General features: G+C 38.8%; 1 protein-coding gene across 12 annotated transcripts in view; it reads left to right on the top strand.

The window, feature by feature from the left end:
- Positions 1-14,012, top strand: part of LOC144319687 (zinc-regulated GTPase metalloprotein activator 1B) — a 57,710-nt gene extending 43,698 nt beyond the window's left edge. For 8 of the 12 annotated variants that reach the window (XM_077908229.1, XM_077908213.1, XM_077908188.1 and 5 more), the window contains 6 exons: positions 57-113; positions 3,718-3,769; positions 10,008-10,076; positions 10,179-10,244; positions 13,196-13,325; positions 13,707-14,012. In XM_077908229.1, the coding sequence (XP_077764355.1) occupies positions 57-113; positions 3,718-3,769; positions 10,008-10,076; positions 10,179-10,244; positions 13,196-13,325; positions 13,707-13,813 (481 nt within the window). In that variant the 3' untranslated portion in view covers positions 13,814-14,012. The remainder of the gene's footprint in view (positions 1-56; positions 114-3,717; positions 3,770-10,007; positions 10,077-10,178; positions 10,245-13,195; positions 13,326-13,706) is intronic. The other 4 variants (XM_077908252.1, XM_077908223.1, XM_077908204.1 and 1 more) reach the window with 1 other exon arrangement.
- Positions 14,013-14,571: the final 559 nt, after the last annotated feature.

Here is a 14,571-nt window from a genome sequence, read left to right as displayed (position 1 = left end):
AATTGAATATTTTTCACAGAATTTCCCATTGTTAACACTGGATTTCTTCCTTTTAGAGTTGACCTCTCTAATGTATTAGATCTTCATGCCTTTGACAGCCTTTCTGGAATAAGGTATGTTTTCTGTATTTTGCTCACTTTTATTGTAATGTACTTTTTATTCCATAGTTATAGAAGTTACAGGAATGGTTTATACAGTTACACATTTTATTTAAATGTCTTATCATTCCTGTAGATCATTCCTAATGATTATGTTCTTGAAACTTATTAATTTGATGTTTAGAAATCATAATACATTTTCCTATAGTAATCATAGTGTAAATGGTAGTTAATGTTAAGGATTAATTAATATGTCTACACCAACCACTGTGTGTAATACTTTATAAGAAAATGCATGAAATACATAAAAAATTTTTGGCTTGAGGTATTCCTACAGACTTCTTTTTTCTCCTAAGTGATGTATCACTTTCCTGTTTCTTTCCCTGGAGGAAATCTTTTTGATAAGGGACAGGAATGTGTTTCTTCCCTGGACATCAGTATCTTTTTGTTGTTGTTGTTGTTTTTAATAATCATCTTATTTTTAAGTGTACAACTCAGTAGTGTAAAGTATATTCACATTGTTGTGCAATAGTTCTACAGAACTTCTCATCTTGCCGACGTGAAACTCTGTAACTGTTGAATGACAGCTCTCCATGTTCAGCACCTGGCAACCACCAATCTATTATCTGTTTTTTTTTCTTTTTTTTAAAGATTTTACTTATTCATGAGAGACACACAGAGAGAGAGAGAGAGAGAGAGAGAGGCAGAGACACAGGCAGAGGGAGAACCAGGCCCCATGCAGGGAGCCTGACGTGGGACTCAATCCCAGGCCTCCAGGATCAGGCCCTGGGCTGAAGGTGGCTGAGCCACCCGGGCTGCCCTCTATTATCTGTTTTTAAGAATTTGACTACTTTAGGGGTGTCTGGGTGGCTCAGTCAAGCAGCTGCCTTCAACTCAGGTCATGAACTTGGGGTTCTGGGATCAAACCCTGTGTTGGGCTCCCCTTTCAGCAGGGAGTCTGCTTCTCCTTCTCCCTCTGCCCCTCCCCACCACTTGTGTTCTCTCTTGCTCTCTTTGTCAAATAAAGAATTAAAAAAAAAAAAAAGAATCTAGATTCCTTATACCAGTGAAAGTTATGGCATTTGTTATATTGTAACTGGCTTATTTCACTTAATCCTCAAGGTTCATGTTGGAGCATGTGACAGGATTTCTTTCCTTTAATGCTAAATAATATCCCATCGTATGTACGTACCACATTTTCTTTATCCATCCATCCGTTGGTGAACATTTGGGTTGCTTCCACCTCTTGGCTGTTGTGAACAATGTTGCTGTGACGTGGGTGTGCAAATGTCTCTTTGAGATTTCTGCTTTCATGTATTTTTAATATTTGAAGCATGCCATACTATTATTCACAACAGCTGCACCATTTGAACTTGCCACCAGCAGCGTACAGGATTCCAGTTTTTCCACGGCCTGGCCAACACTCCAGTTGGTTTTGGTAGTAGCCATCCTCCTGAGTGTGAGGTGGCAGCTCATTGTGGTTATGCTTTGCATTTTTCTAATGGTTAGAGATCACGAACATCTTTTCATATGCTTAGTGGCCATTTGTAGATCATCATCTTTGGAGAAATGTCTATGCAAATACTGTATCCATTTTTTAATCAGGTGGTTTGTTGTTTTGGGCCGAGCTGGAGGAGTTTTATATATATATATATTCTAGGTATTACACCTTACCAGATATGTGATTTGGAAATATTTTCTCCCATTTCTTCTGAAGTAGTTGACACAAAAGCCTCACGTGAGAGTACCCTCACTATGCCCAGAGGAAAGGAACATCCTTACCTCTAAAGACTAAAGTACTCACGGAGGAATCTGAAAATACTGGTCTCTCTGAATATCCCCCAGTTTAACACTTGTTTCATACTCTGCCCCCTTGCATCTTTCCTCAGCCTTCCACTCTTCATCAAATGTAGCATAAAAACACTCAGGTTTAACCATTTCTTTGGTTTTTCATTTCTTTATGAAGGCTTCTTTGTGACATAAAATTTACATTAATAGGGGTATCTGACTGCCTCAGTCGGTTAAGTGTCTGACTCTTGTTTTGGCCCAGATCATGACCTCAGGGTCCTGGGATTCAGCCCTGTGTTGGGCTCCATGCTTGGCACTCAGCCGAGAGTCCACTTGGGATTCTCTCTCCCTCTCCCTTTGCTCCTCTCCCCTGCACGTTCTCTCTTTCTCTCTCTAAAATAATATATTTTTTAAAAAACTTAAATTAATAAACTTGTACACTTTTCTCCTGTTAATCGTTCTAATTTTCACACCCAGCCAGGCATCTAAGAGGGTTGAAGAAAACTTTTCCTTCCTTGCACAAGTTGTTGGCAGTTATTTTTAACAACATTAAATATTGAACATGAGAGAGTGTGTGATTTTTCAAACATTTTCTAAGATAATCTCATCCCACACTTGCTTAAAAACAGTGATAATGCATTGGTGACACTTAAAGAAGTATCTACTTATGTGATGCCCTCTCTGGCTCAGGCCTGTGCATAACTTTTCATTGTGCTCAGTTGCTAAAATGGAGAATCCTTTCCTGAGCAACCAGCTGGGAAGGATTTAATTTGACACTTTCTCTACTAAGACCCCCTCCAGTGAGGCTCATTTCCCTCCAGCAGTTCCTACAATCCTCTTCTCTTTTCTAAACTCCCTGTTACTAATTTACCCCTCACTGTTCTGCAAAGCAAAACATCTGCAAGGTTTTAAGTCCTTTTCCTCCTCTCAGCCTTTACCACCATCAGTGTCCAAATGTGTGCTACAGTTGTTAAGGGTATAACTTGTGCCATATTGATCTTCTTGTTCTTTTTCATATCAAAACAGTACATTTTTAAGATTCTTTTTGTTTTCGCTCACTGGCACGTGACCCGAAACTTATATTTGTGGATACTACTTATTTCCTAATAAGTAGATATGTTTAAGGGAAAACATCGATAAAGGAAAAAATACACTCTTCTAACTTTCTTTGGGTACTAGCATTATTTTCACATTAGGAAGCATGGGGCATGTTGAGGAAATTTGTATGTGTATTTTTCTAGACCAGTAATAGATCTGTTGGAATTGAAAAGAAATGTGCTGACATATTTAACCACACAAAATCATGTTGCTGAAGATTAGTTTTTTCTGTATTGTGCGTATATTATGCATGTGAACTTATGTACATTTTTTATTGAAGTGTAACAAACAATGTTTTATTTTCAGATGTACAAAATAGTGAATTGAGAATTCTGTATCTTACTTAGTGCTCACTTTCGTAAATGTGGTCACCATACAATGTTACTACACTATTATTGACTATATTTTCTGCTTTTCACCTTTGAATTATTTATTTTGTAACTGGAAGTTTGTACATCTTAGTCCCCTTCACTTCTCCCATGCCCCATCCCCCTCCCCTCTGGCAACCACCAATATTCTTGCGTGTTTGTTAAATGTGTACACATCATCAGGAAAAATCTTTAAACAATCTGCTAGTTTTTTGCTATAGAATACGTTAAACAGTATGTAAAATTGGAACTGTATAATTGAGTTGTGGAAACTCTCTTCTTTTATGTAGTTCTGTATTCTAAGTAACGTAGAAGGTTAAATCGGAAGTATATTGATCTCTGAATTTATAATCAGTTGTTTTTAGTTTGCAGAAAAAACTTCAGCATGTGCCAACAACACAGCCTCACCTTGATCAGGTAAAAAACATCTTTAAAGAATTTTAAGCATTTAAAAAAATAAATTGGTTCTTTCAGCATTGTTTTATTTGAGACTTGCTAAAAAATATTTTTGAACTGTGTTGCTAATTTTTAGAATATGAGTGCTTTTGAGGTAATCTCATTTAGCTTCTTAAAGTCTAACAGGAATTCATCAAACCAGAGTTTTTTAGAATCTTAAGAAATCATCCTTGCTAGCTTCTCCATTCAACAGGTCATTCAGCAGAGTTAATCAGTTCTTGTGAGAAATCACCACTTAAAAGCAGTCTGGGAGTTCTATATGCAGCCTATTTTTAACTATGTTGAACTAACAGATTAAGGGAAAGTCTGGTAAAAGCATCTACTGCTTAAATAAAAATTAACTTTGAGTTTCACCTGCAGCTAGCGCTGAAAACCTGACTCCCTCAGGTGTCCTTTATTTAGGAGCTCTCAAACTGTACTCCCTGAGGTAAATATTGAAGCTACTAGGAACAAACAAAAAAAAACATGTTTTCACTGTACTCGTCTTTCTTTTAAGCAAGTCATAGACGGTGGAGGTTTCAGGTACTTTCTTTGTTCTATTTAAACATGGTGAGAGCAAGGGGGCCTGTGAGTGAGTGGTGTCTGGTCTTCCCTCCTCTGGAAACCACCACTCAGTCTTTGAAGGATTACTTTTTATGATGGGGCCACTTTTTTGTTTGTCTTCATTCTGGCTCGTATTTATAAGGACCTATACTACCGTGTTTGTGCCACTCTTCCTCTCAGAAACTTAATAAAATATTCATCTTTGGAATTCTTAAAATGAGTGAATGAGAGAAATACAATTCTCTGGTGGTAGAATTTTTGGGAAAAACCAACTGTTTACTCAGCAGTAGTCCTAAAGATGAACCAGAAACGTATTCTTATGGACTTTCCAGGTGAGGGACATCACACTAGGAGTCATAGGTGTAAAAGATGAAGAATGTAGTAGTCTCTTTCAAGAATCTTTATAACTGCTAGTGTCCATATCTGTGGTATCTTGCACATACCCTGTCATGGCATTGATAATGCCTTGTAGTTTGGGTTGAAATGCTTTTTTCCTTGTAGTAATCTGTGTACTCCTTAAATGTGGATTCCTCAGTGCTTAGCACAGGGCATGGTGTGTGGTGCTGCTCAGTGAATATTTGTTCTAAGAATGAAAAGCTGTGATTCTCAAATGGGGAACATCAGAGTCACTTGTGGAACTTTAAAAAAATATATATTGGGTGCTCTCAGTAGTCCCCACCTGTCATATATGCTGGAGTGGGGCCTGGGTATGTGCAAATTAAAATGTATGTACATTTTTAACATTTTATTACAGAAATTTCCAAAGATATACAAAAGTACAGAGAATAGCAAAAGGAACCTAGTTGCGGTGGCTGTCGGCTTTTTGCTGATTTTATTTCCTCTGCTCCACATTTCTTCTGGTGGAGTATTTTTTAAACAGAAAATTTCAAATATACATAAAAGTAGAATAGTATAATAAAACTGCAAGTGCTCTTGCCCTTGCTGGAGTGTATTAAAACAAACCCCAGACAGTGTGTTATTTCACCAGTAAGTAGAGCATGTCTTTTTTTTTTTTTTTTTTTTTAAAGACTCTGCAGGAGATTCCGATGCACTCACCTGCTTTAGATCAATAAGAAAGTGTGGAATATAATACTGCAGACAAAGGACTGTGGGTTTCAGGGGAATGATGGTCTTCTTTGGTTTAGTGGGTCTGAGACTTTATGAAAGATAGTTGGTTTTATTTATTTATTTTTAAAGTACAGTAAAGCTTACAAGTTTTTAGCATACAAGTCAGCGTGTCTTTACATATATTTGTGCCTGTGTATCGGTCCATCTGCACACATGAACACCTATCTCTGTAATTCCCTCTTAGATGGAGATACAGATTTCCACAATTGTTAAGGGAGTTCTCTTGTGTCTCTTTCCAATTAGCAGCACTCTTTGCAAAGATGCAACTGCTATTCTGAGTAAAACATCAAAACATAGCCTTAGACCAGGAGGTTTTTGTTTGGAAGAAAGGAAAGAGAAATCCAAATTTTTGAAATTGGAAAAGTGAGAATACTCTAGAAGAGGACCCTTGTGTAGAAATCTTGGTGGATGTTTAATATTTGAATCCTGAACTCAGGTGTTGGTCTTTGATGTGCTGATGTGCGGGGCAAGCAGAATTCATGCTGTGCTGTCCCACAGCGTCAGGTAAGCAGGATTGGAGCTGACATCAGGAGACCAAGCAGGAGGATGCCCTGTGACAAGAGCCTGCACTGTGTGGGTCACAGGGGGAATAGAAATGGGATAAATCGAGGGCTGATTCACAGGTAGACTTGCCTGAATAGCCTTACTGACTGATGCTGGCGCAGAAAGATGGGAGAAGTGCTGGGAAACAAGCCTGCTTGGCTGGAGAGGCCGAGGCCTAGAGAAACCTGGAAGGCACATTGATTTGGAGAAGGATACCAGACTTTCAGCTTCATACTTGGTGGCAGAGTATCACAGTAGAAATGACCCATGTAGAGTTTCACATTTGGGGTTGAACATGTTACTTCCAGAGAAAGAAAATAGGCAGAAGTTGTTGCATGTTAGATATTGTTTGCCAAAGAGTAGGACACCAAGGGAAATATCCTGGGAGATTAAAAAAAAAAAAAAAAAGACAAGAAAACTAAAAGTTTGGAGTTATTCCTAAATTTTATTTTAGGGGTAGTACCTTATTTTTTTTTTTTTTTTTTCTGACTGATTGCTTTGGTATTTTGCTTCTTCCTGTGTCTGGGGAAAGGAGAGTTAATTTTAGATTCAAAACAACTGGGAAAAAGTCTGATATGGGTAATACCTAAGATATAGTACGTATGTTATTAAGGTTTTATTCCTGAATCCTCTGTAATGCAGCTCTCTAGCTTTCATGGACTCCTTGTTTTCCTTCCTATAAGGAGGACCCAGGGTTGTAGGGTGAGAAGGTGAAAAAACTCAAATGGCAGTCTGTGCATAGTTTATTAAATTAAGAATTATGAGTTGTGACCCTCATCCTCTGCACTGGGAGTTTGCAGATTTCATCTTTAAGGTTTGTCTACTGTGTGAAGAGTGTATTGGTGCAGAAAAACATCTAGTTCTAAAATGTGTATCTCACTCCTTGAGCCCCCTGATACATTGTCATAATTTTTAAAACCCATTTAATCTCATACTGGAGTTAATTGTACCCCTTAGAAATATTGTCATATCTCTAACCTGCCAAAAGCAATGTCATTCCCAGTAAGAATTCTTTAAGCTAGGATAAAGCAGTATTGAGTTCCATGTTGAGACCTTTCCAATATTAAAACCCAAGTTATCCAACTGAATAAAATACATTTTAAGCAGTTTTTTTTTAAGGTTTTATTTTTTTATTCATGAGAGACACACACAGAGAGGCACAGACACAGGCAGAGGGAGAAGCAGGCCCCATGCAGGGAGCCTGACATGGGACTTGATCCCAGGTCCCCAGGATCACGCCCCAGGCCGAAGGTGTCGCTAAACCACTAAGCTACCTAGGTTGCCCATTTTAAGCAGTTTGAAAGGTTGAATTGCTACGGTCTTTTGAAAATGACAAATTATGGGTGTTTTACTATATATTTTGATATGTTATATAATTGCTGTACATTTTGATATGGACTTTTAGGTATTTGTAGTGATTGCTTTAAGAGGGAAAGAAAACTATTTAAATGCATACTATTAAACTTATAAAACAAATAGTTTAAAAGCAGAGTGTGTTTATTTAGATTTAAAAATAAGTGCTTTAAAAAAATTATGGCGGCCAGCCCCCGTGGCTTAGTGGTTTAGTGCCACCTTCAGCCCAGGGCGTGATCCTGGAGACCTGGGATCGAGTCCCACGTCGGGCTTCCTGCACGGAGCCTGCTTCTCCCTCTGCCTGTGTCTCTGCCTCTCTCTCTCTCTCTCTGTCTCTAATAAATAAATCTTTTAAAAAAAGATTATGGCAAAAAAAAGAAAAAGATTATGGCAAACACATGTGACCTACCCTCTTGATAAATTTTTTTTTTAAGATTTTATTTATTCATGAGAGACACATACAGAGAGAGAGAGAGAGAAGCAGAGACACAGGCAGAGGGAGAAGTAGGCTCCGTGCAGGGAGCCCGACGTGGGACTCGAACCCGGGTCTCCAGGATCACGCCCTGGACTGAAGGCAGCGCTAAACCGCTGAGCCACCTGGGCTGCCTGGGATCCCTGCTCTTGATAAATGTTTAAGTACGGTATCATTAGCTGATACTCTCTGCGTAGTCTTGTACAGCAGATCTCTAGGACTTTTTCATCTTGCATGACTGAAACTGTGTTCATTGGACAGCAGCTCCCCATTTCCCTCACCACCTAACCCTGGCAACCACCCTTCTACTTTTTACTTCTGTAAGTTTGACCATGTAGATACCTCGCTTAAGTGGAATCATGCAGTATTTGTCCTTCTGTGACTGGCTTACATCACTTAGCATGGTGTCCTCAAGGCTCATCCATGTTTGTAGCACATGGGCAGAATTTCCTTTTCTTTAAGATGAATAATGGTTCATTAATATGCCACATGTTAGTACCAAACTATTATACTACATTGTCTTTATCCGTCTGTTAGTGTTATACTGTTTCCATCTCTTGGCCATGGTGACAAAATAAGTACTTTTAAAAAGCTGACATTTTAAAGTCGATTTTAGTTGGCTTTCATGTCTCACAAGAAAGTGCTTTCTGCTTTTCCTGTTGCTAGCAACAGTGGAGACTAAATGTCAGTATATTTTGTCCTTAGATTGGTCTTTAGTACTGACCTTTTGCAGTCCTATATGTTTGGATAAAAAACAACTTGGTCTTTTCATATTCTCTGCTATAAGCCTGTCTGCTGGGGCACCTGAGTGGCTCAGCAGTTGAGCATCTGCCTTTGGCTCAGGGCATGAGCCCAGGGTCCTGGGATTGAGACCTGCATCAGGCTCCCTGCAGGGAGCCTGCTTCTCCCTCTGCCTATGTCTCTGCCTCTCTCTGTGTGTCTCTCATGAATAAATAAATGAAATCTTAAAAAAAAAAAAAAAAAGCCTTGTGCTTTTCTGTTTGTGAATAAAATTGCTGTTAATATATGAAGTTTTAGGAAATTATTGAAAGCCGTGCTTTACTATGTTTCTCCTTCCTGTTCTAAAGCTTGGCTTGAGCATCTTATCCTAATTATTCAAGGGGGGGGGGGGTTCTGTTATCATCATCTTATGTTTAGCCCTTGTGTATTTTCATCATTAAGTTGAAATTTTGGTTACAGGAACAAATGGAGCTTTGGATTTTAGTTATGTGACCAGCTACAGAAAATTTTGAGCTTCTGGTTCCTTAGAGTGGACAGTGAGATATTTATCAGGAGCAGGAGGAAAAATAAATCTCAGCGTTAACATTCTAAATGATGTCAACCTTCTCAAACCAAAGGTGACATTCTACTCTTATTCTCATCTCCAGATACTCTTTTTCCCTTTGGCACATGCTTGGTCAGAGATAAGCTGAATTTTTCCTTTGTATTTTTTCCAGAGAACAGAATTATACTTTTGTTTTTGAGTTTCCCAGCTCTAAGTAGTTTAATTTTTCTGAGCCTTATTCCCCCCCAATTTATAAAAGGAAAGTAATTCTCTTTATTCCATAGGATTGTTGTCACAGAGTAAATGAAAAGATGAAGTGACCCAGGCAATAGTACCTGGCTTGGTAGATAGTCAAGTACACTGTAGATACTACCTTCCCACTTAGTGCTGAGAGTCCTGGAAGGAATGAATTAAACCATGAATATCCTTTCATAAAAGTTTCTGTTTAAATATGAACCCACTGATCACCTCTGCAGAATACTAAAAATGGAATTACTGCCACTAGAACTCAGCGAGATAGTGAAAAAGATAGACCCACTATAGTTGTTAGGCAGCATACATGTTCATGAATGTATTCCTTACTTTTGTCTTAAAATGTACCAACAGGGATCCCTGGGTGGCGCAGCGGTTTAGCGCCTGCCTTTGGCCCAGGGCGCGATCCTGGAGACCCGGGATCGGGTCCCACGTCGGGCTCCCGGTGCATGGAGCCTGCTTCTCCCTCTGCCTGTGTCTCTGCCTCTCTCTCTCTCTCTCTGTCTCTCTGTTACTATCATAAATAAATAAAAATTAAAAAAAAAAAATGTACCAACATTGCTATAAAATATGTCAACATTACTATTAAAAAAAAACATGATTGATTATCTCTTGATTTCTAGAGCATTATTACGGTGACATTTGAAGTACCAGGAAATGCAAAGGAAGAAAGTCTGAATGTATTTATTCAGGTGAATGCAGTATTTAACTGATAATGATTTGCCACCTGTTGTGTTACATGGTGGTTGCTGGCAGCAATGGTTAGTCTTATTAAAATATGTCACTTGATGCAGAATCTTCTGTGGGAGAAGAATATAAGAAACAAGGATGATGACTGCATGGAGGTCATACGGCTAAAGGTACAGTGTTCAGTCTCTACCTTTATACTTTTGGACAAAGGCCCTTTCCTTTCCTGACTGTTAAACTGTATTTAAACACAAGCACTGGTTTTAGAACAAATAACTTTTGTTTGTTTTCATTTTTCTTATTTCCATTGCTGAAAAGAAGCTTTGAAAATCACTGTGTAAAGCGTGGTTTATTTGCATAGCTTCATTTAGTGTTGCAGCTAAAACAACCTGTGTGCTTTGAAACATCACCTCCTGTTTTCTCCTCCCAAGTGTTTTGAGCAGCTATGTGGCTGATGAGCTTGACTTGCTGGAACTCCTTTCCTTGGCACGTAGCATGGTCAGTTAGAGAAAACTGAATGAACATCTTTGTTGTTGTTAGGGAACAGTGGGGAGGGAGAGATTGGGAAGGAGACAGAATTTTAAGCAGGTTCTGTCCCCAGTGTGAGCCCCATGTGGGGCTCAGTCTCACGACCCTGAGATCATGACCTGAGCTGAAATCAAGAGTCAGACACTTAACCAACTGAGCCACCCAGGCGCCCTTTGAATATTTTTTTCATTTAATTTTCCAAGAGAGCTTCATTAACAGAGAAATAACATCAGAAATCTTGCTGCAGCTAAATCTGTGTTGCTTGGTGCATTTAGCAGACACTAAACAGTTATCATACTATAAAGAGTTAGAGAAGACTGGAATTCTTGCTCTGTGTTTGGAAACCCACTCGTGTTACTTGGTGTTTGGGTATTTATGTCACGGAAAGTTTTTTCTGAGGGGGCAATGGTTCTAGTTGTGTGCTTAACCGATCAGTAGTCATTTGTCTACTCTCGTTTCCAGAAGTATGCATGAAGTTTTTATTCTTACTATTTGTTGTTATTACTATTAGTAACGGGATTTTCCAGTTAGCTAACTCACGGGGGTCATAGAATGACAAAGTGACTGTCGAGAAGCCATCCAGGTTTAGATTTCTTTACTTCCTGTGCTGGCTCTGCCTGGGATCCTGTTCAGAGCAACGTGGGTGACACTCAGTCTGTTCACAGGTCATTCCCACCCAGAGGAACTAAGCGTGATCCTGCTGCTGCCTTAATGACTGGAGCACCATCCACATCCCATGATCCTAAACTGAGAGATTGTATTTCATTCTGTAACTGCTTTTATCTCCTGCTATTGAATGGGGTACTCAGTACAAAAGCAGCCCATTGGGCATTTATATGAATGCTACCACGAAGTCCTCCACACAGAGTTCAGTGGTTCCTCCTGCACCATCCCAGCGTGACAGTTTGTCTGCAGTCGTCTGTCCTCCTTGGTTCTTCCCTTGGCCTTCCTCTATCACAACAACACTGGGAGATCTGGGGCAACACAGCCTTCACCTTCATAGACTTCCTTCTTTTCTGGCTACAAAATGTTAGTGTGCTAATGATAAACATGTTTAAAATGTTCACTCAGGTAATAGCTAACACTTCCAAGTCTTTATACAAGTAATAGAAAATTGATGTTTAGATCATTCTTTCTGAGGAGTTATTACATATTCAGATTTTAAAAGCAGAAATCAAATCATACTGTACACTCTAATACAATGCTGTATGTCAATTTTATCAGTAAAACTAGAAAAAAAAAAAAGAAAACAGAAGTGGGCAAAGGAAAACAGGAAGAACATATACCTAAAATACATGGTTATGTGGCAGGAGTGACTATGAGTCATTTGTCTCTTATTGTTTTTGCAATGTCTATATTAATTTTTTTTAATTTTATTTATTTATTTATTCAGGACAGACACAGGGAGAGAGGCAGAGACACAGGCAGTGGAAGAAGCAGGGAGCCCGATGCTTGACTCAATCCCGAGACTCTAGGATCACACCCTGGGCTGAAGGCAGGCGCCAAACCACTGAGCCACCCAGGGATTCCCTCTATATTATTCCCTCTATATATATTATATTCCCTCTATATATATTATATTCCCTCTATATATATTATATTATATTTGTTATAACAAATATGATAAACATTATTTTAGAGAAATTTTCTCCTCTGAGGGACCAGTTTATGAGATAATTCATTTCTCATTTTGGCATATCAATTAAAAAAATGAACTTTATCCAGATTGTTTCCTTTCCTTTATACCGTCATTCCCTGCACTGCTCATTGCAACCCAGTCAAAATTATCACCGGAGTCCTTTAATACCTCAAATTTTCCCACTAAAACTGTGAAACAAGGATAAAATCCTTAGAAACATCAATAGAATTAGATTCATATTTGGGCACCCCTGGTGGCTCAGCGGTTTAGCGCTGCTTTCAGCCCAGGGCGTGATCCTGGAGACCTGGGATCGAGTCCCATGTGGTGCTCCCTATAAGGAGCCTGCTTCTCCCTCTGCCTGTGTCTCTGCCTCTCTCTCTTTCTCTCTCTCTATGTCTCTCATGAATAAATAAATAAAATCTTTTAAAAAAAAAAAGGAATTAAATGCATATTTTATCATTTGGTTGTTTCAGTTTTTTATTGTAATGCTGAAAGGACAGCCTAACATATTAATTTTATCATTAGAAAAAGGGACTTTTGCACACTTTTTTTTTTTTTTTTTTTTTTTACAAAATTGGAGGTTTTAGGGGCACCTGGGTGGCTGAGTTTGTTAAGCGGCTGCCTCCAGCTCAGGTCATGATCTCAGGGTCCTGGGATGGAGCCCTGCATTGGGCTCCCTGGTTGGTGGGGAGTCTGCTTCTCCCCCTCCCTCTGCTGCTCCCCCTGCTCATGCTCTTTCTCTCACTCCCTCTCACTTTCTCAGATAAATCAATAAAAAATAAAAGTTAGAAGCTTTAAGAAACTCTTTCTATAATGCACAAATAACTGGATTCAAGTAATTTTAACAGCATCTTCATGGGTTTGTCTTTAAATGGAATAGGAATAATCCATAACACTGATGCTCAGTTTCTGCTTTAAATTTGAACTGAGGCTGATTGATCCCTCTCCTCTGAGCAGGGGCTGGTGTCGATCAAAGACAAAGCAAAGCAGGTGATTGTCCAGGGTGTCCATGAGCTCTATGATCTGGAGGAGACTCCACTGAGCTGGAAAGATGACACCGAGAGAACAAATCGATTGGTTCTTATTGGTAAGTGACAGTTAAATTTCTAAAGGAAAGTAAAATGCATATTTGAAAGTGATATAATATGCTACTTAACCAGTATTAACCAATCTCAACCCCTTTGTCAACCTAACTAAGCCTGTGGTGAATGTATTTGTCTTCATGATGTGATAATATTCATAAGAACTTGTTAGAGGTTTTGTTCTTCTTCAAATTTAGGAAAGTAATTAAAATGCCAATTTGGTTCTAGGGACTTACCTAGAAGTAGGAAGTTAAGGGAAAGAATCACTAATTTAGCTTGTGTAAATTTCTGAAGATTATCAAGCCGTTAATGATTTGGAATTGATAGGCAAACTGTCATCTTTAATAAGCATAATATAATCACACCATGTTTTATTCTGTTTGCAGGCAGGAATTTAGATAAGGAGATCCTAAGGCAACTGTTTGTAGCTACTGTGACTGAAGCAGAGAAGCGGTGGACAACACATTTCAAAGAAGATCAAGTTTGCCTATAACGTTAGAAGCATCACAGAAATTAGGTGATAAATCAGGAGTAAGTTTCCTACTGAGTGTATTTCAAGCATTTCTTCTATGTATTTCTTCTGCTGTGGATTCCAGTGTACTTTAAAATAGTGTTTATTTTATGGAACACATAAGATGTAGTAAGTACTTCAAACATTTGACATTCATACAATAAAATTAATGTCTTCTGAATTGCTTTTTATTTTGTTTTTTTTGTTGTTGTTGTTGTTGTTTGTTTGTTTGAGAGTATGTGGGAGGTGTGCATGTGGGGGAAGGAGAGAATCCTAAGCAGGCTCCATGCTTCACACAGAGCCTGACCTAGGGCTTGATCCCACAACCCTGAGATCATGACCTGAGCCAGAATCAAGAGACAGACACTCAACCCACTGAGCCATCCCAGACACCCAGAGTTTTGTTTTTGTTTTTGTTTTTTTTAATAGATATTTCACAAAATATTTGTCAGAATTACTTTGGGACTTCCATATGCTAAACTTTTCACCCATGGGAGTTATTTATAATCTTTTTTTTTTTTTAACATTTTTATTTATTTATTCATGAGAGACACAGAAAGAGACAGAGACGTAGGCAGAAGGAGAAGCAGGCTCTATGCAGAGAGCCTGATGTGGGACTCAATCCTGGGACTCCAGGATTAGGCCCTGAGCTAAAGGCAGATGCTCAACCACTGAGCCACCCAGGCATCCCTATAATCTTGATGATAAAACTTACTTTCACACTGTAACTTTTTCCCTTA

The sequence above is a fragment of the Canis aureus genome, chromosome 1 (assembly GCF_053574225.1).
Source record: "Canis aureus isolate CA01 chromosome 1, VMU_Caureus_v.1.0, whole genome shotgun sequence".
In the NCBI taxonomy this organism is placed as follows: Eukaryota; Metazoa; Chordata; class Mammalia; order Carnivora; family Canidae; genus Canis; species Canis aureus.
The sequence above is the reverse complement of the archived record's forward strand: the minus strand, read 5'-3'. Positions and strand labels throughout refer to the sequence as shown.